At 56.9% G+C, this 22,701-nt stretch overlaps 1 protein-coding gene across 1 annotated transcript; it reads right to left on the bottom strand.

The window, feature by feature from the left end:
- Window positions 1-2,000: 2,000 nt before the first annotated feature.
- ARID3C (AT-rich interaction domain 3C) lies at window positions 2,001-20,832 on the bottom strand. The gene is made up of 7 exons (XM_083882960.1): window positions 20,515-20,832; window positions 9,014-9,086; window positions 5,257-5,440; window positions 4,814-5,058; window positions 4,236-4,505; window positions 3,966-4,055; window positions 2,001-3,166 (listed from the first exon to the last, which is right to left on the bottom strand). The coding sequence occupies exons 1-7, from the start codon at window positions 20,794-20,796 to the stop codon at window positions 3,024-3,026; spliced, it is 1,287 nt and encodes a 428-aa protein (XP_083739086.1). The 5' UTR covers window positions 20,797-20,832; the 3' UTR covers window positions 2,001-3,023.
- Window positions 20,833-22,701: the final 1,869 nt, after the last annotated feature.

Below are 22,701 nucleotides of genomic sequence, written 5' to 3'. Positions count from 1 at the left end.
CACAAAGGCGACAAAAGGAAACGGCTTCATTAGCAGAAGCGCCCAGGGGCTGCAGAAGGGGCTGGGGGCTGCAGGGGGGCCAGGGGCTCTGCACACAGCGATGGTCTGTGCTTAGAGGGAACTGTGGCCTGGGCTCAGCATGATGGGCAATGCCCCAAACACACAAAAGCCTGTAGCAGAGGGTCCCAGACCACCCACTATCCTAAGGTGAGAAACTCACTGTGAGTTCGGAGCCCCGGGCCACAAGCACTGGGGGGCTTTGGGACTGACCCCATCCACCCTTTAGAGTCCCATCCAGTTTGCAAGCCTTGGAACGCAGTTGCAGCTACAGCACTGACTGCCCACAACCCAGCACACAGAGTCCGTTCCCTGCTCCTTGGGAATGAGAGCAGGCCTTTGACCACATCCCTTTCCCTGGAGCCTGCAGGGGCACACTGATTCAACCACCAGCTCCTGGCCCAATGCTGAAGCTGGACCCAGCGCTCTGTTGGCTGGGCTGGATTGTCCCCTTATCCTCCACCTTCTCTCTCCTGCTCAATTACAGTCCCTGCAGGACATGGGGAAGCAAGCATCAATCACGGCTGGTTACTCAGGTGACAGCAGCTGTGTCCCCAAGCTCCCCAGGGAGCACGGAAACACACATCACCCTCCGAACCTGGTAATGAGTGAGGATGCCGGCCCACATGTGCCCTGCCGGCTCCCTGGGGCTGCAGTGCTCGATGAGCTGTGGCCAGCACTTCACAGCAGTGCGAAGGGACACGAGACCTCAATTAAGGCTGCATCAATCCCACTGCAGCTCTGCTCGGTACACTCACAAACAACCTCCTCACACACATCCCTCTTGTTCACGAACCTTCCCCCATCCCCAGTGGCCAGACCACAGTGGCCAGACCATCGGTCCTCTGCAGGAGTTCTGTGTCACCCCCATGCCCTCAACACCTTTCCAGCGTAACACCCCCACCCTCTGTGTCACCGCCGTGTCGCGAGGCTGGGTTCGGGGCAGGCAGCGTTGCTGCAGCACCCTGGACAGCGACACGGTTCCCCGGGTGGGCTCGGGGGTCCGGGCTGGGGGTGTTCTCTTGCCCTGGGAATCTGCTGGGAATGTCAGGGGGGATCTGGGTTGTGGCTGCCCCCGAGGGACTCAGGCTGTTTCCGGAGGATGGAGGGGCTGTCCTCGAGGGGCTGGGTTGGGCTGTACTTGAGGAACTGTGGCTGCCCATTGTGAAGGTCAGGGTGTCCCCAGAGGTCTGAGTCTGGCCTCCGGGGGGGACTCTCAAACATGAGTTTCTGTCCCCTTGGGTGCCAGGCACCTGTCTTCGTGGTTACCTCTGGTCAGAGTGTCTGTCCCCACGGGAGTCCCCTGAGCTCCACAAATGTACAGGTGGCTGCACATGTGTGGAAGTCCATGCATGAGCATGAGTGTGATGGTCTGAGTGTGCACACCATTGAGTTTGTACAGGGAGCACAAGTAACCATCCACATATGTGTGAACCTCCCAGCCCCACTATGGTCACCTGCATCCTCTGTGGGCACTGCTCAGGTACCAGGCTGGTGCAGTACTGCTGGTGTCTCACCAGGTGCAACCTCACAGCCCCACAGACACGATCTCAGCAGCTCCAGCATCGTGCTTCCGCACGGGGCAGCCGAATGGGATCCCCACCCACGGGCGAGCTGCCATTGGGGGCTCATGGGGGCAAGCCCCACAGCCTGGCTGGCACAGCTGGAGTTGGTGCCCTGCCTGATCCAGCCCATGTCTGAGAGCTCTGGTGAGCATAGGGCACCCATTTGCAACTCAGGGCTCAAGAAACTGATCTGGAGGCAAGTGTGAGGCAGGCTGTGAAACCTCAGGCACTATAGGGGTTACCCCAGAGTATCAAAGGCTGTCGGGGTGTCCTGCACCTCCAAACTGGGCCCTGGTGGGTGGCACCATGCCCTGCACACCACCCTCAGCACCGGTTTGGTTCAGGAGTTTGTTTGCTTTAATAGATACACGGAGTCGCGCGGCTGCGGTGGGAGTGCGAGGAATGGGCCGGCACCGCCAAGGCCCCGCGCTGAGGTAGAGGTGAGCGTCGCTCCACGCCCACCTGCTTTGGCACCCTGGGGCACACGCGGGTGGAGGTGCCCGCCCAGCCCCAACGAGGTAGTTCGGAGTGCCCTCTGTCTCCTGTCACCTGCCTGGGGACCCTGGCACCCAGGCAGTCTTTGGTGGTGGGGGGTCTGCTGGGCAATCCTGCCTTCTCCCCACCAACAAGCCCCACACCAACATTAACCCCCAACCCCAGCCCCACCCCAATAAGCTCCACCCCCACCATTCCCACCAATATCCCCATTTTTTCCCCCCCCAGGGTGATCCCCCTGAGCTGAGGACCTGGGGGGCTGAGATGCCACCACCCTGGGGGTGTCTCAGGGCAGGGGCAGCAAGCCCAGGCAGCACAGGAGGGCTGGGTAGGGGCATCTGCAGTGGGTAGGGGGTGCAGTATATATATAGGGGCTGCAGTGTATAGGGGCTACGATTTATAGGGGCTGCAAAGTATCGTGCCTGCAGTGTTTGCATGGAGGGTGTGTATGAGGAGTCAATGTGGGCATCAAGGGTGTGTGCATGGGATGCAGTGTTCACATTGAGATGTGTACAGGGGCAGCATTGCGTGCATTGAGGTGGATTATGGGCTGCAGGATGCAGGGGATGCAGCATGCAGGTCCCAGGGGTCCCCCAGGCATCAGGGCAGCAAGAGATGTATGGGGGGGTTACCTGGGGGCGGTGCCTTGGGAAGGAATATGTGTGTGTGTGTGTGTGTGTGTGTGTGTGTGTGTGTGTGTGTGTGTGTGTCAGAGGGCACACGTGGGGATAAGGGACAAAAGGGCCCACATAGGTGTTCACAACCTTGCATGTACACAGCTCAGTTTTGCAGCAAGAGGCACCTTTGGGTCCCCCATCCCACCCTGCTGGCCCAGCTGGGTCCCACAGTTCAGCCCCTCAGACTCTGGACACCCCCAGCTGCTTTCAGGGTGGGGGCACATCTGCCTTATGGCAAGGTACTAGTAGGAGTGTGGCTTTGAGAGGAGGCTGGGAGCAGGGGATTTGGGGCAGGCATGGGGTTTGGACGGGTCTGGGTGCTCCCTCCACCAGGTGCCAGGGTAGCTGAGGGCCGGCGAGCAAACAGGACACCTGGGGAACAAGAACAAGCAGGTTAGGGCAAGCCCAGGGTTGGAGGATCTACTCACCTGGCCCCCAGCACCCAGGCTGGGGAGAGTGGGACCAAGACTCATGGGGACTTCAGTCCCTTCTCATAATCTGTGGTGTCTCCTCCAACCCAGTCATCCTTGCCTGTGTGGGGCAGCCTGTGGGGTGGCCCAGGGCCCATTTGGCTGGCAGCCCCACGTGATGCTTAGCCCTGACCTTTCCAGCTCATTAAATATTTAAGTTCTGAAGAGAAAGCCATAAATTTTAATTGTGGGGTGTCTCAGCAGGACAAGCATGGATCTGGGGAGGATGGGATGGGTTGCTCAGCCAGGCTGGTGCACACTGGCACCCCAAAGGATCCTCTGCTCCAGCAAAACACTCCAACATCTTTCCCTGCACTGTGCTCTGCAATCAGCCAGGCCCTACACCAAGCCAGAGACCCTCTGGGCACACAAGCATTGGGGTGACCCCAAATCCAAGCCCTGCCTTTAGGACTCTGGGGTGTGGAATGACCCTAGGTGCAGGGTCACTTCTCAGCCAGAGTCCATCCATCTATTCACCCCTCACTTTAGCCTTTCATTGCTAGCACTTGCTTTGGGCCAATTTCCATCCTTGTCAACCCCCTCCTTCTCCTGCCCCATCTCCCCAAGCCCTGCCACTTCATTACGATGGATTTTATAGTAAAGACATCAGATTGAAGGAAGGACTTGCTGGCCAGGCAGTGGCTATAAGTTATTGGATTTCCCGGCCGCAATTACACGGGCCAAGCGGCCCTTCTATTTACCTGTGTAGACAACTCCATTTATTTCTATTGACATGTTGATACTGCTAATGCTGTTGGTGGACAGGTTCAATGCAGTCTCCTGTCTGTCATCTGAGGAAAGGAAATACCAATATGAGTGTTAAGCGGAACAGAAACAAGAACCTGTCTGAGACAGATAAGCTGGGACCCAATCCCTCGGGGCATCCACGCTCTTCTCCAGTCACTGCTGTTGCTCCCACCTCGGGTGCCAGGGAAAGGGATGACCAAGGCTGAGGTGTTGCATCTCGTTACCTCGGTTGGAGATCTTGACATTCATGGGGAACTGGGAGGCCACGGCCAGGAGGTTGTGCTGAAGCGCGTGTTGCACCAGCCGCTGCTGCTCCTCCGCTGTCAGGGCCATCTTCTTCTCCGGGGGCTCCCCCGTCTCCAGCTTCTCCCGCAGCTGCTCCAGCACCACTGCCTGTGAGGCAGCTGCTGCTTGGGCTGCTGTGAGATGGTGGCTGGCCAGTCCCACTGGGATAGCGATGCGCCCTGGCACTGATGCTGCCAGCATTCCGTCCTCTGCAATGACCAAGAGAGCTCAGCGGGTCCCTCATCGCCACCCCATCTCACTGTACCCAGTGGTGCCAACTCCACCCCACCAGCAATGGGGCAGGGCAGGCCACCACTCCCAACATCTGGCCTCGGTCCTTCTCCAAAGCCAGAGAAAATACACTTGCTTCACTCCCTGAAAGGGACTAAAAGAGCAACATTGTTCCTATTTCCTCCATGCAAAAAGGGCAAGAGCAGACAGGACATCCCTCCTGCTGAATTAGTGTCCATCCCTGGGAAGAGACAGTCATTGCTGGGCAGATGGGATCCTCACCCACCTTTCTTAATGCTGTGCACTTGGCTGAGCTGGCCACAGCTGTGTGTGGAGATGCTAAGAGCTGGCAGAGGCATTTTGGGGGTGCCCAGCAGGGTTGGGGTACTGGCTGGCGAGTAGTTGAAGAGTGCTGTGCCGAAAGTCTGCCTCCGCCCCTCCCGACGGTTGCTGTCGATGGCAGCTTGGAGCTCTCCGGGAGAGCTGAGTGCTCGCTTCTCACACTCATAGGGATACAGGTACTTCATGTATCTGCATGAGGAGAGAGGCAGGGGGACATCCACGGTTATGCACCTCCCAGCCCCTCTGATGAGCAAAGAGCCCCTGGGAGGGAGCAGAGCCCTCCAACTACTTTTGTGTTACTCCATGTCAGACCCCATCCAGGGCTCTGGGACATCTGAGCCAGCAGGTGCCCCAGGGCAGGTGTCCCCCGTGCTGCCAGACACTCACTGTGTGCGGAGAGTGAAGGCAGCACTGGTGATGGAGGTAGGTAGGTTGAGGCCCTTGGTGATCTCCCGCCAGATCTTCTTGTTGATGACTTCGACCAGGCCACCCTTGTCTGTCACCAGCTGGTACAGTGTGTACAGGTCCAGCACTTGCTTGGCCATGATGGGGATGCGGTTCACTGGTGTCCCTTCCAGAGGCACACAGGAGACAGAAGAGGGTGTGGGGGATGGCCAAAGAGGCCCTTTTTACCTGGGATCACAGCTCCCACTCTCCCCCCGCTGCCACTGCAGGTACCCACAATGGGAGGTGCATCTCTCCGTGCCCAGGTGAGAACCCATGGGCACCTGGGGTGCAAGCAGGACCCCAGGGTGCCTGGGAGAGTGGCACTGTGTCAAAAAGCAGGAGAGACCCCAGCATGATGGCAGAGGGTCACCTTTGATGGAGCTGTCAGTGGGGCTGGGTATCCTCTCATCTAGGATGTGGAGCCACAGTGGGATGGGCAAAGTACCTCCTTCAGACAACCTTAGATAAGGTTGTTTCTCTACAATTCTCAGAGCTAACTGTACAGCACCAATCTATGAAATCTCTCAGAAAATCCTAGAATTACTTGCTCTGTAATGCTCTTTCAGAGCCCCATAAAGAGAGACTCCATCTACACTTTAAAAAGGGACCCATTCTATAACCTTTCTGAAGAGGGATGACTCCCAAAACCCTTCTAGGAGGACTCACCCTACTATCTCTCAATGGAGAGGTTTCTCTTCCAGCTCCAGACTCTTCCAAAGAGTTCCTGAAAAACCTCTTAATCCTACAGATGGCCCCAGAAGTTTCCTCTGCTTAAAGGACTTTAGTGCCCTGCTTCAAGAAACTTGACCCCAAATCCTCTTCAACTGCTCTCAGTAGAGACTCTGACCCCTGGTGCCCCAGCATTACTCTTCTCTATGAGGCTATGGGGCAAGGGGACACAGCTTCATTAGGGTTCTGTGAGGCCAGTACAGATCAGAATGGTCTCCACAGCCACCAAGTCTGCCTAAAAACCTGTCCCCACTTTCTCAGCACTCTTAAATAATCCCACAGCCTTGCTGTGCTCCATGCCTCTTCGGGATCATCGTCTGGGCATTCGCTGGAAGCTAGACAGAGGGACAAGCATGACATCCCATCCATTCCACCCTGTCCCGTCCTGTGCTATTCCACCCCGTATTTATTCCTCTTGCGAAGTGACGGGGCACAGGCAGTATTGGAAAGCCATCCATTTGGCTGAGGGAGGCTGTCACGACTGCAGTTCGCCCCTCAAACGGAGCCGTCATTCACCACCATCCTCCAGCATCCCTAATTTATGACCCTGATATTGGCTTGGCTTCTTCACATAAGCCTGAAAAATGAGCTCTTTTCATTCTTTTACTGAGTTCATTTAACTTTTTTTTTGTGTGTGTGTGTCTGTGTTGTTCACCAGGTCGGGAAGGGGGAGAGGCGTTTATCCTCCTGGGAGAAAGGCAGAGATATTGACTTGACATCTGCTGGCGGTAGCTCACCCAGCCCGCTCGGGGCTGCTGGCACAAGACCCATCACCTCGCGGGGGGGCGCAATATGAGGGCTCTCCCTCACCCCCAATGCCAATGAGTTTGCAGGGTCTCAGACTCCAGTCAATGGCCCATGGATTTTTCTTCTCTTCTCCCCTCTCCAGCCTTGGTGGCTTACAAATGTGCCTTGCCATTAATCTTGGAGCTGTGTGGGGTACATGGCTGATGCCTGTCCCACTGACAAAGGCACCTGTCTGCATCCCCACAGAGTAATGGCCCCAGCCCCAGCCAGGGCGAAGGGCACAAAAGCCCAGGGAGGTGATGCAGCCATTGTGGTGCTGCAATTAGTGCCTTGATTGATTAATAGCCCCGTGTTATCAGCAGGGCACTCAGCTTGGTGGTGAAATGCGCGAAGGGGGGCTCTGCATATAAGCAAATACAGAAAAAGCCCCCTTCTGTCCCTGATTACTACCTTTGAGGTGCCACAGAAGTTGGGACACGGCCATGAGCTGCCCCACTGCCTGTACCCCATATCTGATGGTGGTAGCGGTATCACCTCCATGAGCCACCAGAGCCAGCTGTGCCCTTGTGCTGTGGGGTGGCCTCAGAGGGTCTACCTCCCAACACATTTTTCAGCCTGACAAATTTTCCACTTTGCTGACAAATGTCAGTGCTGATACTGTCCTGACAGACAGTAGAGGGGACGCAGGGCAGGGCTCACCCTGTGGACATCAATCCCTCCTGGAGACCTTGGGGACACAGCGTGGGTGTCACAGTTCACCTGCCCACACACCTCTGGGTGCCCCAGCTGCACCTGCAGTAGTTCTTGCATGCTGTTACTTATCCAGCTCTTGATGACCCCTGGGATGCTGTCCTTGCCCCTCAGTCCTACTGTCTCCTTCCTTTTTTGTACCCCCATCCAAAATCCCTGTCTCCTCAAATATGTTCATGCACACCTACCCCTACACACCTCCACCTGTGCACCCACACCCTGCCTGCCCTCCCCAGAATGATGGCACTCACTCAGAGGAGAGGGAGGACAGAAGGGATGGAGGGAACAGGAGTGGGACATCCAGACACATAGGGATGTGGAGCAGCACTGTCATGGAAGCATTAGGCTCCCTCCCTCCTCCCTACACCAGCAGGCACTTACTTAATTAGCCCCAGCCCCAATAGCGAGGGAGTTAATTAGCTCTGGAGAGAGAGATAATGAAGCTGCAGAACAGCCCATGAATCTTGTAGCTGATGGATGCTGGGGGGTTGAGGCAGTGCTGATGCTCCCACTCACTCCCCGCAGCTCTGCACCAGGGCCGGGGGGCACCCATGGGGCAGTACCCAGTCCATCCATGCCCTACAGCTGGCCCCAGCATGGGCTCGATGGCCATGCCAGCCACTCACCACACACCCATGAGTGCAACAAGTTTGTCCCAGCCCAACCCGAAAATCAATTTCTGTAGCCCCACAGCCAGGTGGGGACCCTCACCACCCTTCCAATGGCAGGACGTGTGGACAACTGCCTCTCTTTGCCCTCCTTCACCCCATGCTCAGCCAGCCCCAAAGCTCCTGCACCCCCCTCAGCCTTTCCCCGTTAATTAGCTCGGCATTAACCTCTGCCTGGGGTTTACTGGCTATCGAGCGGCTTGTTCATTAATCCACACACCAGCAAAAGGCTCTAATTAATACGGCCAGCCACACGCCCGCACTCGGCAACTTTTAATTGTCGCAGGCCCGGCCGGGGAGGGCGAAGGTTAAAGCATTTATCGAGTCCCCGGGAGCCGGCTCGGACCCCCATGCCGATAGCAAAGATTTCCGATGAAGATGGGTCGGCTGGTGAGCCCTTAACCCTTGGGTGCTCGGCGCTACCCGGATTGCTGGCCCCACTCCCGCAAATCATAGGCATCGCTGAGAGATGCTGATGCTGGGCATCCTCACTAGGGCTGCTAACAGGAAGCCGTAATGGGCACTGAAGGGCATTCGCACCAGGCATCCCTAAAACGTCCTGAAAACTGCTAATGCGCGTCATTAACGGGTGTTGCTAATTCGTTTCACCAAAGGGTATGTTAATGGACATCCCCACCAGGTGCTTCCAGTGAGCATCCCTGCTGGGCATCACTGCAAGACCTGCCTGAAGGCTTTGCAGAGACGTAGTGCAGCTCAGAGCCTGAGAACAACACACCGTGAGCCCGCAGCCAGCAGCCAAGGCAAGGGTGGCAGTGGCACCCACCCCAGCCACCCACCTTTACCTCTCTTCTGCATGAAGCCAAAGAGGTCATCCAGGAACTCCTTGCGTTTCGGGTCCTCATCCAGTTCATAGAGCTGGAGGCAGGAGAAAGAGAGGGGTCAGTGCTTCCAGCACATGCAGGTGAGAATGGAGAGGGGAGCAGTGCCTGTGCCAGAACGTGGCATCACTCCTGGCCCCTCCTGCCTGCTCTGCCAGCAACAAGAGGCTTTCTGTGCACCACCACAACCGTGACAACACCCTCTGCCTGAGTGTGGGCTCTCCCTGTGCCTGGGGTCTGGCATGGGCTCCCCACAGACCACTGACTATTTTGAATCTTTGCTGCAGAGACGCTGAGTCTGTGCCTCCATTTGTCCTGCCCCTCGCCCTCTTAAATGCAAGAATCACAGCCCAGAGGCATCAGCAAACCCCAAGCCCCAGAGGGGATTCTGAGATCGTGATGCTGAGCTCTGCTCTGGCACTGCTGAATGCTGGGGTTCCCCAAGTCCCAGCATGGGATCAGCATCCTCCTCAGCCCTCATCCCCCACAGGGACACAGGCCCACCCGAACAGTGAGGGCTGATCCCATCCTGGTAAAGGAAAAGTCAGCTCGACCATGGCACTGGGTACCATTGAGGGAGCTGCAAGCACGGGCTGCCATGTGTGCAGGATGACACAGACACAAACATGTGGCTGTAGGGATACTTATGTGTGCTGGATGATCTGGATGCATGGACACAGCCTGAGCTGAAGGACAGCACTGGGGAGACGAGTGCAGCCCCTACACCACGGACACGAAGTGCTGGCTCCGTGCGAAACTCCGGGCTTGCCTGATTCCAGCACAGCGCCTGAGTGACCATGACAAATTGGAGCCTGCTAGATCGATGGCCCAGCAGTAAAAGTCAGAGCACATGAAGGAAAAATTAGCACCAATCGAAGACGCTATAGACACCAATTCCTCCCAGCAAGCCCGGCAAGAATTTAAAGCCATTGAAAAGAAACAAAACTCAGCAGTCCAGAATGGATTTCCAAAACATATACAAAGAAATGCAAGCTGGAAAACAAAGTCAGGCACAAAATAGAGTCGTTTAAAAAACAATTGTGCTGGGAAAAGCCGTTAAAAACCAATAGAAAGGGAGCACACCCCCTCCCATTTCCACTCCACACAGAACATCATTCACCAGACAGATAAAGGGAGCTGTGCTTAAGGGTCGTCAGGCTACAGAGACACTGGGATGTGGGGATGGGAATGGATGCCATGAGGACACATGAATGCAGAAGTATGGGCATGTAGGGAAGTGGGGTTGCAGGGACTAAGGGGACAGAGAGATGAGGTGATGCAGGAATGCAGTGGAGACAGGGACATGGGAACGTAGGGATGTGGGGTGAAGGGACTTTGGGGACATGGAGATGTGCGGATGCAGGAATGGGGGAATGTTTGGACCTACAGGGATGTGAGGATGCTTCTACAGACCCCATGGTTCCCAGCACTGAACAGACATACCTAACGCAGTCCCTTGTCTAACTCAGGTCCCAGCTGCCTGTCCCTTGTCAGGGACAGATCAGTGCTAACTGCTTGTCCCTAACTTCGTCTAGGGGTACAACTGCCAGACTCACACCATACCGACAGGTACTGGCTGCCTGGCTCCATGGAGCTCCTTTGTTGCTTCCCTGCAATCTGGATGCCACTCACCTATCCCCTCCTTGAGGCATGGTGCTCTTGGAGTGCTCTGACCCCTGACTGCCAGTATTGTGTCCCTCTCCACTGCAGTGTTCCTTGCCTCGGTCTGTGCCCCCTCCCCATCACCTGCTCTTTTCCAGGAGGGCCCCGAGCCATTGATTACAGTAACTAGGTCAGGCTCCGAGCAGAACTGCAGGAAGCTGCTTTGATTTCTGCCCCAGGAAGGCTGTGTCAGCCAGGCTTTGCCTGCATTTCCCTGCCAGTCCCTGCCTCTGGAAGGCCTCCACACCAAGCACTTTGACATCCCCTGACATCTGGCTTGTCAAGGCAGGGGCAAACCCCCAAAACTGGCAACTACCACTCATCCCACTGCAAGGTTGAAGCCATGGCCTTCCCGAGGGTCAACCTGTGGATGGGCTTCGGCACCCACACATCTCTGCCCTGGGTGCCACTCATGTTTCTCTTCTCTTCAATGCAGGCAGGATCCCACCCAGAGCAGGCTGCTACTGACTCCAGCTCTCAAAACAGGTGTGACCTCCAAGGGCCAGGTTCTATTTTTCCACTGTTTATTAACCTCTAGCCTTTTATCTGTGGGGCACTGAGATGCAAAAACACATTACATCAATCAGGGAGCAAAGGTCAGCTTTTAAGTGAAGATGAGAGTGGAGATGAGTAACTGGGGATGAGCCGGCACAGCCCTTGGGTATGCCTGGGATGCATAGGGTGTTCCGTGAGATTTGGGGATGCTCAGGCTGGAGAAGAGGTCCCTGGGTCACATATAGTTGCTGTGCAGCAACACATGCCTCACCTGGGTGTACATAACCCCCTACGGGCTGCCACAATCCCATGTGAGCATATACAACCCTACACAGGCATGCACAACTACACCTAGGCTTGCACAACCCACAGGCTTGTGCAGGTCCACTCAACCCCACATGAGTGTGCACAGCCTCTCGTGGGCATTGCACAGCTTCACATAAGCATAGGCACAACCCTGTACAGGGACACAGATTCCCCCCAGTGACACACAGAAGGTGGAATAGGCATGTACAATCCTGCACAATCTTGCATTGGGGTGCACAGCCCCACAGCCTGTAATGCACATGCACACACAACCAACATGGGCACAAATCCATAAAACCACACAGGCACAGGCACACACAGTCACATCTGGAAGTGCACAGCCTCCCAGGGACATGTGCAGCAGTCCAGTGTGTGCCGACTTCCATGGGCACTCACCAGACTGCAGGAGCATCCAGAACTGCATACATATACATCATGGACACACACTCCAAATGTGCCCACCCCAGATGAAACATGCACATCGCTGTCTGTATGTGCACCCACAACCCAAGACTGGAACACACAACACTAGACAGGAATTCACAACACCATATATACATGCACAATTCTGGACAGGCACTCACAACTCTGGAGAGGCATGTACAATCCCAAATGGAACACAAAACTCTAGATGGGTATGCACAACCCTAGACAGGCACACATAAATCCCAGTTTGGCATGTACAACCCCAGCTGAGCAAACAGGGCCCCATACATTTGTGCACAACCCCAAACAGACATGCACAACCCCATGTATGCACACACAAACCCTGTACATGCAACCATAGCCCCAGATTGGCACACAGAGCCTTGAACAGGAACACAGAACTCCAGAAGGGGATATACAGTCCCACACATACATGCACAACCCCAGACAGGCACACCACATGGATGGGCACCCCAGACCCCGCAGGGCACACATTCCCCCAGAGCATCCCTCTGCTGTGTGCTTTGAAGCAGTGGTCTGAGCCTTGCACAGGGGCAGTTGTGCAACACAACCAGTGGCTCCTGCTTGCAGTGACCTATGAGCAAGGACCCTTTTAATCGTGTTTGTATTGATATAATTAGTAACTCATTTAACGCCATCGATGTAACTATATTCCTCTATAAACGGAAGTATTAAACTGTCAAGCCCCAAAATCGATATCCCACCGATGCGCAGTGCAGCCCTGCTCTGCCGACCTCGGGGACCCCTCCGTGCCTGGCCACCCCACCGGCCTTGGAACCCCAGCAGCACCCCAGCTCCACCTGGCACTACTGGCCTGAATGCTTGTGCAGGACTAATTCAGTGTGTACTCATCCCATACCCCACACTGGGTGCAGCTCTGGGACCTGCTCCCTCCTGTCATCCCATTGCCATGGCGACATCTATATTCCTTAAGGGACGGGAATAACGGGGCTTGTCAGGCAGATTAAAGGTCAGTGGGTTGAACATGGTTTATTAACAGGACGTGAATAGACCTTGTGCTTCCTCCTCCTCCCCATGATTAAGTAACATTGTTAGCACCCAGGAGGTTACTTTCCTTGAGCCAGGAGGGCTTCCAGAGATGAAGCTTGGGTCCCTGAGACCCCTTAGCCTAGCTGACATCCTAGACAGAGGAAAGATATGATGAGGTGCTAAGCCACTCCCCAGGCACCTCAACTTGCCCTGTCCTGGTGAGTCCCTACACAGTCTCCCCTGGACTCTACTGCCACGGGAAGTGATTTCAGTGGGACCTCCACAGTCCCTGCTCAGCTGCCACCTCCTGCTGGCAGTGAGGGCTCAGATCAGCAGCCAGGATTCAATCCACTTAATATGAGCTGTATCGATCCTGCACCCTGTTCAGCTCCCCCCCACCATGCAAACCCCCCAACCCTGAGCTGCTTAATATCCACCACATTGATTAGCCATACTGCTAATTTTTCCATCTGGCCGCTGTTCACGCAGCATGCCCAGGTAATGCTCACATCCCTGCACCCCCCCAGCCATGCACCACGGGTGGCTGACTGCTGATGCACTGTTTTGGAGTCACTGCACCTCTCTGGAGCTTGACTGTTGCCTCTGAGATCCTTCCTGAGAAAGATGGTTGGTACACAACCAAGCACCCAGACACTGGTGTGTCCTCCCCTGTGCCGTGCTGGCATGCCTCAGTTTACCTTGCACGTAACCACAGAATCTGGCCATTGCCAGTTGAGGCAGAGCCCTGAGCACGCTGGGATTCAGGGATCCCAATAACACCCACAGTTAGAGTCTTCCCTGCCATAGGGCATACACAATGAACTAAGGGTTTGCAGGTCCCTCCCCCCATCCCAATTGCCAGAGCTGGGGGGCAGTTCACTCCCCGCCAGGCACAAACCACCCCCTGACCTTGCAATCCACCACTTGCCTCTTCCACTAGTTGTTAATAAGTTAATGGTTAAGGGACAGGTTTGCCGGGATGGCCAGCTGCATTCGAAGGCAGTGCTGGCTCTTGGGGGGACACTGCTTCCCCTGACCCCACAGCCCTGAGGGGTGCAGGGTGCTCACTCATCCCAACACCGCCAACCTCAGCAGTCACCCCACTAGCATGGCTGGATGTCTCTATTTGGGGACTTCTCCCAGTGCTGTGGTTCCCCCTCAAAGCTTAATATTTAACGGCGCTTTATAGAGCGGGCAGGTTTAATCAGCGCTGATAATGCGGCAGATCCGGCAGGTCATTAAAACCCCCCTTCCCGCTGCAGCCGCTCCCGGGAGGGCTGCCTGCTGCAAACATTAACCCAGCCCCACGCAAGGTTTGCTGGCAAGCACTGGCCTTGGGATGGCAGCCCCCCACTCACAGCCTGGCCCGGGCCAAACGTGGGGGGCTCACAGCATCCCCAGCCTTTTGCTTAACATGCTCTTCAGGAGGGGAAACTGAGGCAGGGGGTGCTGGCATGGCTCCCCCACAGGCTGGAACCAGAGGAAACATGGTGCCCATGGCTGTGTAGTGCCATCATGGGCACCATTCATGGCCCCTTGTCCCATCTGAGGACTGTGGCACAGGAGAGGGGTTCTCAGCTCCCAGCAAACATGGTCCCCATGATCAGCCCCTTGTTACTTGTTCATGGCTGAGCAGGCAGGGAGTCAATGAGCAGATTTGTTCAGGTTAACCTCCCTGACCCACCAGTGCTTGCTACACCACTGCCTCCCCCTCCATCCTGGCTTTCCTCTCCATGTTGCCTCCCCCTTCATTCTCATTCCCCTCGCCCCTGATCCCTCCATGGGTGACTGAAATCATGGGATATCCTTCCCCTTCAATCCCTTACTAGGTCACTGGAGCCAAGGGACCCTGTCCACGGCCAGCACCACCCCAGGTATCCCCAAGGGAACGCATATGGTACTTGCATGGGTGAGTACACAGGGTGTGCTCTAGCACATACTGGGGTCTGTGCACGCACACACCTGCTGTGGAGCTGTGTGAGTACAGGGTGCACACCCGGGGGCTGTGTGCATGCCTGGGACATGAATGGGCTGTTCAATCCCCCTCCGCACCATACATCTCTGGCCCCATCTCCTTCCTGCAACTTCTCTGAAGGGACAATGTAGAAGGAATGTCGTTGGCCTCCCCAACGACACCCGGTGAAAGCAACCCCAGCTCCTGCCCTGGCCTGTGAAACACCTGTGTGCCTGAGCAGAAAGAGCATCTGCGCCTGGTTCTCACTCATGCCCTCCCACAGATATGGGACATAAACTTTAGCTCCATGATGGAGAGAACAGTCTCACCAACAGAGACGTCTCCAGTGAGTGCCCTGTGCCCCAAGGGGCAGGCTTCCACAGCCCCCACATAGAGTCTGCTCACCCTTTGCAGACTCATGCACACTGCAGCTTGCTCTGCAGATGCACACACGTGTCCATACTCTCCTTGTGCACCCTCACCCTGGACAAACAGCCCCCCAAGCACACTCACACAGCCCCCTGTATGTGCTCCTCCTCTGCACAGAAGACCCTGTCCACACTTATGCATCCCTACACACTCTTCACATACACACACAATCCTTGTGCACATCATCCATCCATCCATCCATCCATCCATCCATCCATCCATCCATCCATCCATCCATCCATCCATCCCCTTGAGACCAGAGTCCACCACCCCAGACCCGATCTCCCTGCAGTTCTGCCCAGCTGGCTGGCAGCACAGGAGATTTACCTCTATTATTAACCCAATTACTGGATTATTGGAGGCCTAGGTAGATGAGGGGGTGCATCCTCCCCAAAGACTCAACTAGCATCTGATTTCAGGGAGGTAGCTGGGGAGGGAGCGGGAAGCAGCCTCAGTATGAGCTCCTGACGGTGCTCTTCTCCCCTCCACAATGAGGGTACTCTCACACCCTCAACTAGTTTTTACACCTCCTCTTCGGAGCCCCAATCCCAAACCCTTTGGATCCCTGGCTGGAAGATAGTGTTGTGGCAGATTCTGATGCCCTGAGCATCCCACAGGCTCCAGTGGAGCCAGGAAGTGCCCTGGAGGCAGAGATGGGAGCAGGGGACAGGCACCACCAGGACCACCCATCACTGTGGGCTGGGCAAGAGGAGGCCTTGGAGGAGGCTGTGCTCTCAAACCCTGCCTCAAGCTCCCATGGGTCCATTCACAGGCATGCACACTGGAACACCACATGTGTGCCTCTACATGCACATAGGTGTGTTCAGACTCTTGTGCGCACACACACATGCTGACATCCACACACCCACAGCTGTTTGGATCCATGCACACCTGTGTACTCATACGGATCCATAAACACATTCCAGCACTTCCATGGGTTTACACACACTCTGTACACTCCTGTGGATCTATACAGACACACAGGGTCTCTCAAGGATTGCTACACACAGGCGCACTCATGTGGGTCCACATACGCACTCATACCCCCACGCTTACATGTGCATTTATACAGATGCACACACAATTAGGTTGGTCTATGGGCACACACACACCCAGAACACTTCTGTTTGTCCTTCCAGCCACACCCCAGCAGCACCCCGGTCCTGTCCTGTGTCCTCCACTCCTGCTGGGTTGCCAGAGCTGTTGGAGCTCCAGGGATTAGCACACTGACCCTTGCTGCTGATGCCACCTCTTCCCTGCAGGTGGTCCCAGATTAGGGGCACAGCTCTGCTCACAGGTTCACTGGAGAAAAACATCCAGGCAGACACAGACAGGGGCAAACACAGTGACCATTCCCCCCTCCCACAGTGTCCATTCCCCACTGCCTCTGCAGTGTAACCAGAGACCCTCTAATTTAGCCCTCGGAGCCCTTGGTCCTGCACTTAGGTTGAAGATGCACTGACGGCAAGGAGGGGGTTGTGGCATGGAGACCATTACCCTCTCTGCAGAGTCTCCTCTTCAGCTGTCGCCATACTCTGAACATTCCTGCCTCTATTTCCTCCATCCCAGAGACAACAGCACAGGAGAAAGCAATAGGGACAGAACTAGGAGGGTCCATACCATAGACCCTTCCACCCCATTTTGGGATGACCCTCTGCAGCACAAGGAGGTCTTTGTCTACAGGAGAACACACCTTCAAGCTCTTAGATGCAAGTGCACAACTTTACAGCTGGCAAGTCCTCCCTAAATACATGTCAAGGACAAGTGGGTGGGTGCAAGAGGCGACTGCTAGCATCAGGGACAGGCAGGGCAGGAGGAACAGCCACTCCAGGGTTAGGCTGAGGATCATGGCAAACAGCTGCTGGCAAAACCAGCCACCCCCAAATTAACCACTGAGGCTATCACGCACCCTGGACTTCCTAAAGGCTGGCTGAGGCTCAACCCCTGCAGCTGCCTCTGGGCAGGGAGGAAGGAGCTTCAAAGGATCCTGATCCCCTCAGTCACAGATGGGTGTGAACATGCTGGAGGGGCCCTGGCAGGGAGGGCATCCTCCTGCCAGCAAACACTCCGCTAACAGAGAGCTGGATGCAAAGCCCAGATGTTTGAGTCCCTTCCACCTCAGGGGATGGAGAAGCCCTGGGTTCTGGTGCTGTTCTTCTATCATTTAGAGGAAACCAGTGCACACACCCCTGTCTATATGCATGGTTTCCCTAGGCAGAAACCTGAATTCATGGAGCTTAGCTTGGCACCAAAATGCCAGGCTCTTACCCATGCCCTACAAGTCAAACATAATGTGGCACCACAGATTTAAAACCTGGAGGCATCCCAGATCTTGGGGAACACCCAGGGCTAATGTATAATCGGAGCCCACTTGGTGCCCCCCACCTCAGGGCTGGGCCTGTCTGACAGCCCTGGGTGTGGAGACCTCCCAGACCTTTGCCCAGGTCTCTACCCATGTGTCCTTATCAATGTACATAAACCGTCGCCGGGGGCTGATGCAAGAGGCAGGGGTGAGGGGGTCTCTCAGCCTTGTAACATTACAGCAGCCCTCCAAGTCAGAGCAAAGGTCTCAATAACCCCTCCTCCCCAAACCAGCGCCTCAGGAAGCATATAAAACTATAGCATACGTGTGGGGTATTTCCCTAAAAAGCTCCTCTGTGCAAAGCAGCATTTGCCTATTAACTTTGTGGGTTTTGCCACAACCACCTTGTCTTCTTCTCCCACTTTTAGCGCCACTGCGGTGTGTGAAAACCCTTCCCCGGCTGCTCCTGCACCAACCTCTCACCCAATCCCCATCAAGGCATCCTCCCCACTGCAGAGATGGAGAAGTCTGTATCTGCCCACTTTCTGCCAAACAGCCTGAATTTGGTGGTCTCTGTCCACTTAGCTGTACCCAAAGTCCAGGAGGATGAGAGCAAGCCCAAGCCCTGAACCCCACCCCGAGTGATGGCCTGATGGCTTGGGCAGTTTCAAGGAGTGAGTCCTGGTGGGAAATACAGCTCTGGCCACACAGCTCTGGCCACCACAGGGTCTCTCTGCAGCTCCAGGACCCTCATAACCACACTGCCACTGCCCCAGCAACTTTCCAGCAGACACATGCTGCCTCCCCACCTCTCCCACAGCATCACAGCCCAGCCCCTGGGAAACCTCCAAAAGCTGAAGCACAGCCACCCTCCCCACTTAGTCCCTGCAGAGAGAGGAGAACCTGTTCCCCAGGATGGGTGAGCCACAGCCCTGCAGCCTGGAGAGGACCCAGCAGGGACACATCCCTCCCAGTCAGGGGTATGTCCCCTCCTGCATGATCTCAGGGGAGGGACAGGAGTGACAGCCACCCGACAAACCCCAAAGCAAGCTGGCACCGCAGCCTGTTCCAAACTGCAGAAGGACATCCCGTTGTTCCCTGGGCTGGCTGGGACACACCACAAGGTGTGAAACACAGGTATGGGTCTCTGGATGAGGGGTCCATCACTTTTCCAATCAGGGCTGGAAAAACCCTAAGAGAGCAAGCAAGGAATGAGCCAGTTCTCTCCCTGGGAAGCTGGGGCATAATTTATCCTGCACCCCAATCTCTCCCGTCGTCCCTCTCCCACTATTCACAACATTCCTGCCCTGCACAAGGAGTGTGGGCAGCCCCAGACAGGGGCAGGGCAGGAGGCTGAAGGACGAGAAATGCCGGGGATGCTTCCCTAGCCTCCCCGGGAGGGAGGAGCTGCTTCCCACCTCCTGGCTGACCCCGGGAACCGGACAGTCAGCCTTTTTCTGTGCAGTGGGGTGTAATGTAACACTTCCCGGACGAGCTGTTTGGACTGTGCACCTCACCCACATCGGCCCTTCCCGGGCTGCTTCAAGGCAGTGTCAGGCACCGGTAGCATCCCCGGACACGGCCAGGGGGCATATGCTGCCGTGCCCTGTCTGCACCTGTACCTGCTGCCCTGTAGGCAGGGAGTGAGCCCCGGTCCCCCCAAATAACAACGTGTGGAGCAATGTGAAACAGAAAAGACAGCAGCATGCTCCCACAGCAGCCAAAAGTTGGGTCCCTGCTGCTGTTCCCTTCCTCTCTTGCCAGAACTGCATGAGACCAAAGTGCCCTCGTCCTCCTGTCCCTGAGCAGTGCCGTCCTAAAAAGTCACACAAGAGCTGTCTGGAGACATCTCTGTCTGTTCTATCCCTTCACCACATCTTCCCTGTCACCCACTGTGCCTCTCTCTCCCCTACAACGAAGCTGAGCGCACGGGGAGCACAAACCTGCCCCGGCGCTGTGCACTCTATGCCCACACCCTTGCATGGAGAGACACCCACTGTGTGCAAACCAGAGTTTGCATAACACAGCTCAGATGAGATCCCACACGCATTAAACAGGGAAAGTTTTCTCCCATCCTTTATATGAGCTCCTGAAAGCCTTTCCCCGTGCCAGATCTCAGTTGCAAATGCATCTCCCCTACACCCACCAGGAATGAGGGGATAGGGTGTGTGTGCTACTCCCTCCAGTACAAAGAAATCAGTGAGCTGCATTGACCAACCATAATATGCCTTGGCCCTTGCAGAGACACAAGGGAACTCAGCTCCATGGCTCGCCATCTCCTTGGGGTGACCACACACCAGAGCCCTTGCTTTTTCATCTCTGCAAAACCTCAGTGGACAGGTGTCAGCCTGTTCTACCCATTATGGAAAACACAAGAGATGGAGCTGGCACAGATCAGCGTGGGCACAGGGAGATGCCTGGACCCTGGACACCCTATCATGATGCAGGGCACAGGCACAGGGGACACGTACAAGGTGGGGTCATAAAGCAGGGTTGAAATGGGGTTTGGTAGCAGGGAGATGGGGAGCACGATGATGGGATGATGACGATACCTATAGGGTGGGGACAGGGCTAAGGGACAGGGGCACTGAGGAACATTCAGGGGGTACCCATTTAGGGGAGGATGAGGGGGTTTAATTTAGGGTGGCATTGCAATAATATCCGGGGTTAATGGGGATTTCGGGAATGTCTGCTTGGGGTGTATCTGGGCTGCGGCGTGGTGTTGCCCATTTAGTGTCGGACACAGACAAGGTTTGGGAGCAGTGGGAGGCATAAGAGGCGTCCATTCAGGGAAAGCTGAACCCGAGTTTGGGGACCATGGGGGAGCACCGGGGATGCCTGCCCAGAGCAGCCTGTGCCGCGGCAGCAATGCCTCCCTACCTGCTTGAACTGCTCCTCGTAGGTCCATTCGTGGTGCGGGGGCGGCGGTGGGTCGCGGGGCTCCCCTTCTTCCTCCTCTTCCTCTTCCTCCTCCTCGTCCTCGTCCTCCTCCTCTCCCGCACCGGCGGGCGGCGGGCGCGGGCCGGAGGCCGGGCGGCGGCGGGGAGCGGCGGGCGGCGGCCCGGGGCCGGGGCCGGGGCCAGGCTCCACCGGTGGCCGTCGGGGAGCGCCGTCGGGGCCGCGGGCCAGGCGGGCCGCCTGCTGCCGCTGCAGGCTCTCCATCACCGCCGCCAAGCGCAGCCCCCCCGCCGCCCCCGGTCCCCGCGGCGGGGCGGCCGGCTGCGAGCACAGGGCACGGCCTCAGCGCTGCCGCCGGAGCCGGAGGAGGAGGAGGGAGGGGAGGAAGCATCCCCCACCCCACCCGCTCTCCCTGCCGCTCCCGGGGGCCTTGCCCAAAAGTTGCCCGTGGAACCGTCGCGGCGCCGGGCGCGGCTCCCGCCGCCGGAGGGGCTGCCTCCCCCGCCGGGACCACCCGGCACCCTGCCCCGCGGGGACCCGGCTCTCCGGTACCGCAGCCTCGCTCCGCCGGGGGACGCCGTCCCGCTCCTACCGGGGACGGGTCCGACCCGGGGAACCTCCTTCCTTTATCCCGCCGGGGACCCACGTCTTGCTGGGACTTCCACTGGGAACCGCGTTCTGCCGAGGACCCCTTCCCTCCCCGGTCCCAACAGAGACATCCGCCCCGACGGGGAATCCTCTCCTGCCGAGCCCCCCACCGCCGCGTCCCCGCCGGGGCCCCCGTCTCGATCCCGCTGGAAGGTCTCATCGGGGGCCCTGTCCTCTCCGGACCCCCTTTCCCTCTCACCGGGGACCCCGTCCCGCTCCCTGCCCAACGCGGGTGTCCCTGCCCCGCTCCCGCCATGCACCCCCGCGTCGCCGGGGCCCCTTCGGCCGCCCCGTCCCTCACCAGGGCGGGTTTGGCCGCCAGGCTGGGGTTTTCCACCATGCCGCCGGCTCCGAGCGCCGCCCGGGGCTCGCCCCGCCGTCCCGGGGGGCACGGCCGGCTGCTCCGCCCGGTCCCGGCCCCGGCCCGCCGCTCACATGGCGCCGCGCCCGCCGATATTTCTTTTATTCCGCAGCAGATGAGGGTGGGTGGGATTTTTCCCTCTTTTCTTTCTTTCTCTCTTTCTTCTTTTTTTTTTTTTTTTTTTTTTTTTTTTTTTTTTTTTTTTTTTTTTTGCAACAAGTGGCAGTCAGACAGCAACACCCCTCCCTTCTCCCATTTGCTAGCGCACGTCTAGGGAGTCACCCTGGGAGGGCTGGGCTTACGGCAGCCCCGGGGGATCGCCCCGGACCGGCCCGCCGAGAGCCGGTCCGGGGCCGCCCTGCGCGGGCCCGCGGGAGGGGCCGGCGGCGCAGCGGGCTGGGTGACCCCAGGTCTGTGTCCATGTGCGGGTGCTGGACGAGGGGAGTGCATGGGGGTGTGTGCTGCCTGTGCACACACAGACGTAGGAGGAGAAGGGAGTGTGAAGGAGGGAGGGGTGTGAGAGGGGTCTGTGCACACGCGTGTAAGGGAGTGCTGCACCCATCGCACACCTTTTAGAGGGTCTGTCTGTGTGTGTGTAGATACCTGTGTGTGCTGGGAGAAGGTGAATATGTGTGTTCGTTGCCTGTGTAAATACGAATCTGCACAGCGGGATGGATGAGCCTCCCTCACACGTGTGTGTACAGGGCGTCTGAGCACCCCTGTGCTTGTGCACACTGGGAGAAGTGCGTTCATTCCGTGTGTCTGTATGGGAGACTGCACACACCAACAGGAGTGTGCCTGGTGTCTGAGGTGTGTGCATGCCCTGGGGATGTGTGTGGAAGGCTTGTGTCCCTCACCTGGAGCAGTAACCATGCACACGTGTGTGTGAAGCCGTGTGCACTGTCAGAGGGGCTGAGCACCTGCAGTGTGTGCACACACATGTGTTTGCTCTTGGAGACAGTAATAAATGCCCTATATATGTCCATGGGGAGCTTGAGGGTGTGTGTTTCGTGTGTTCACCTGTTGGTGTGTGCAATCTCTGTTGGAAGGGGTAGGAGGGGCAGGCATGTGCACACGTGCTTTTTTGGGGCAAGTGGGTGTGTGTGCGCATGCTACCAATCCATGTGCAGATGCAAATGGATGTTTGGGGCAAGCTCCAG

This window comes from Zosterops lateralis, assembly GCF_965231275.1.
Source record: "Zosterops lateralis genome assembly, chromosome: Z".
Lineage (NCBI taxonomy): Eukaryota > Metazoa > Chordata > Aves > Passeriformes > Zosteropidae > Zosterops > Zosterops lateralis.
Note: the sequence above shows the minus strand (reverse complement) of the source record. Positions and strands in the feature narration are given on the sequence as shown.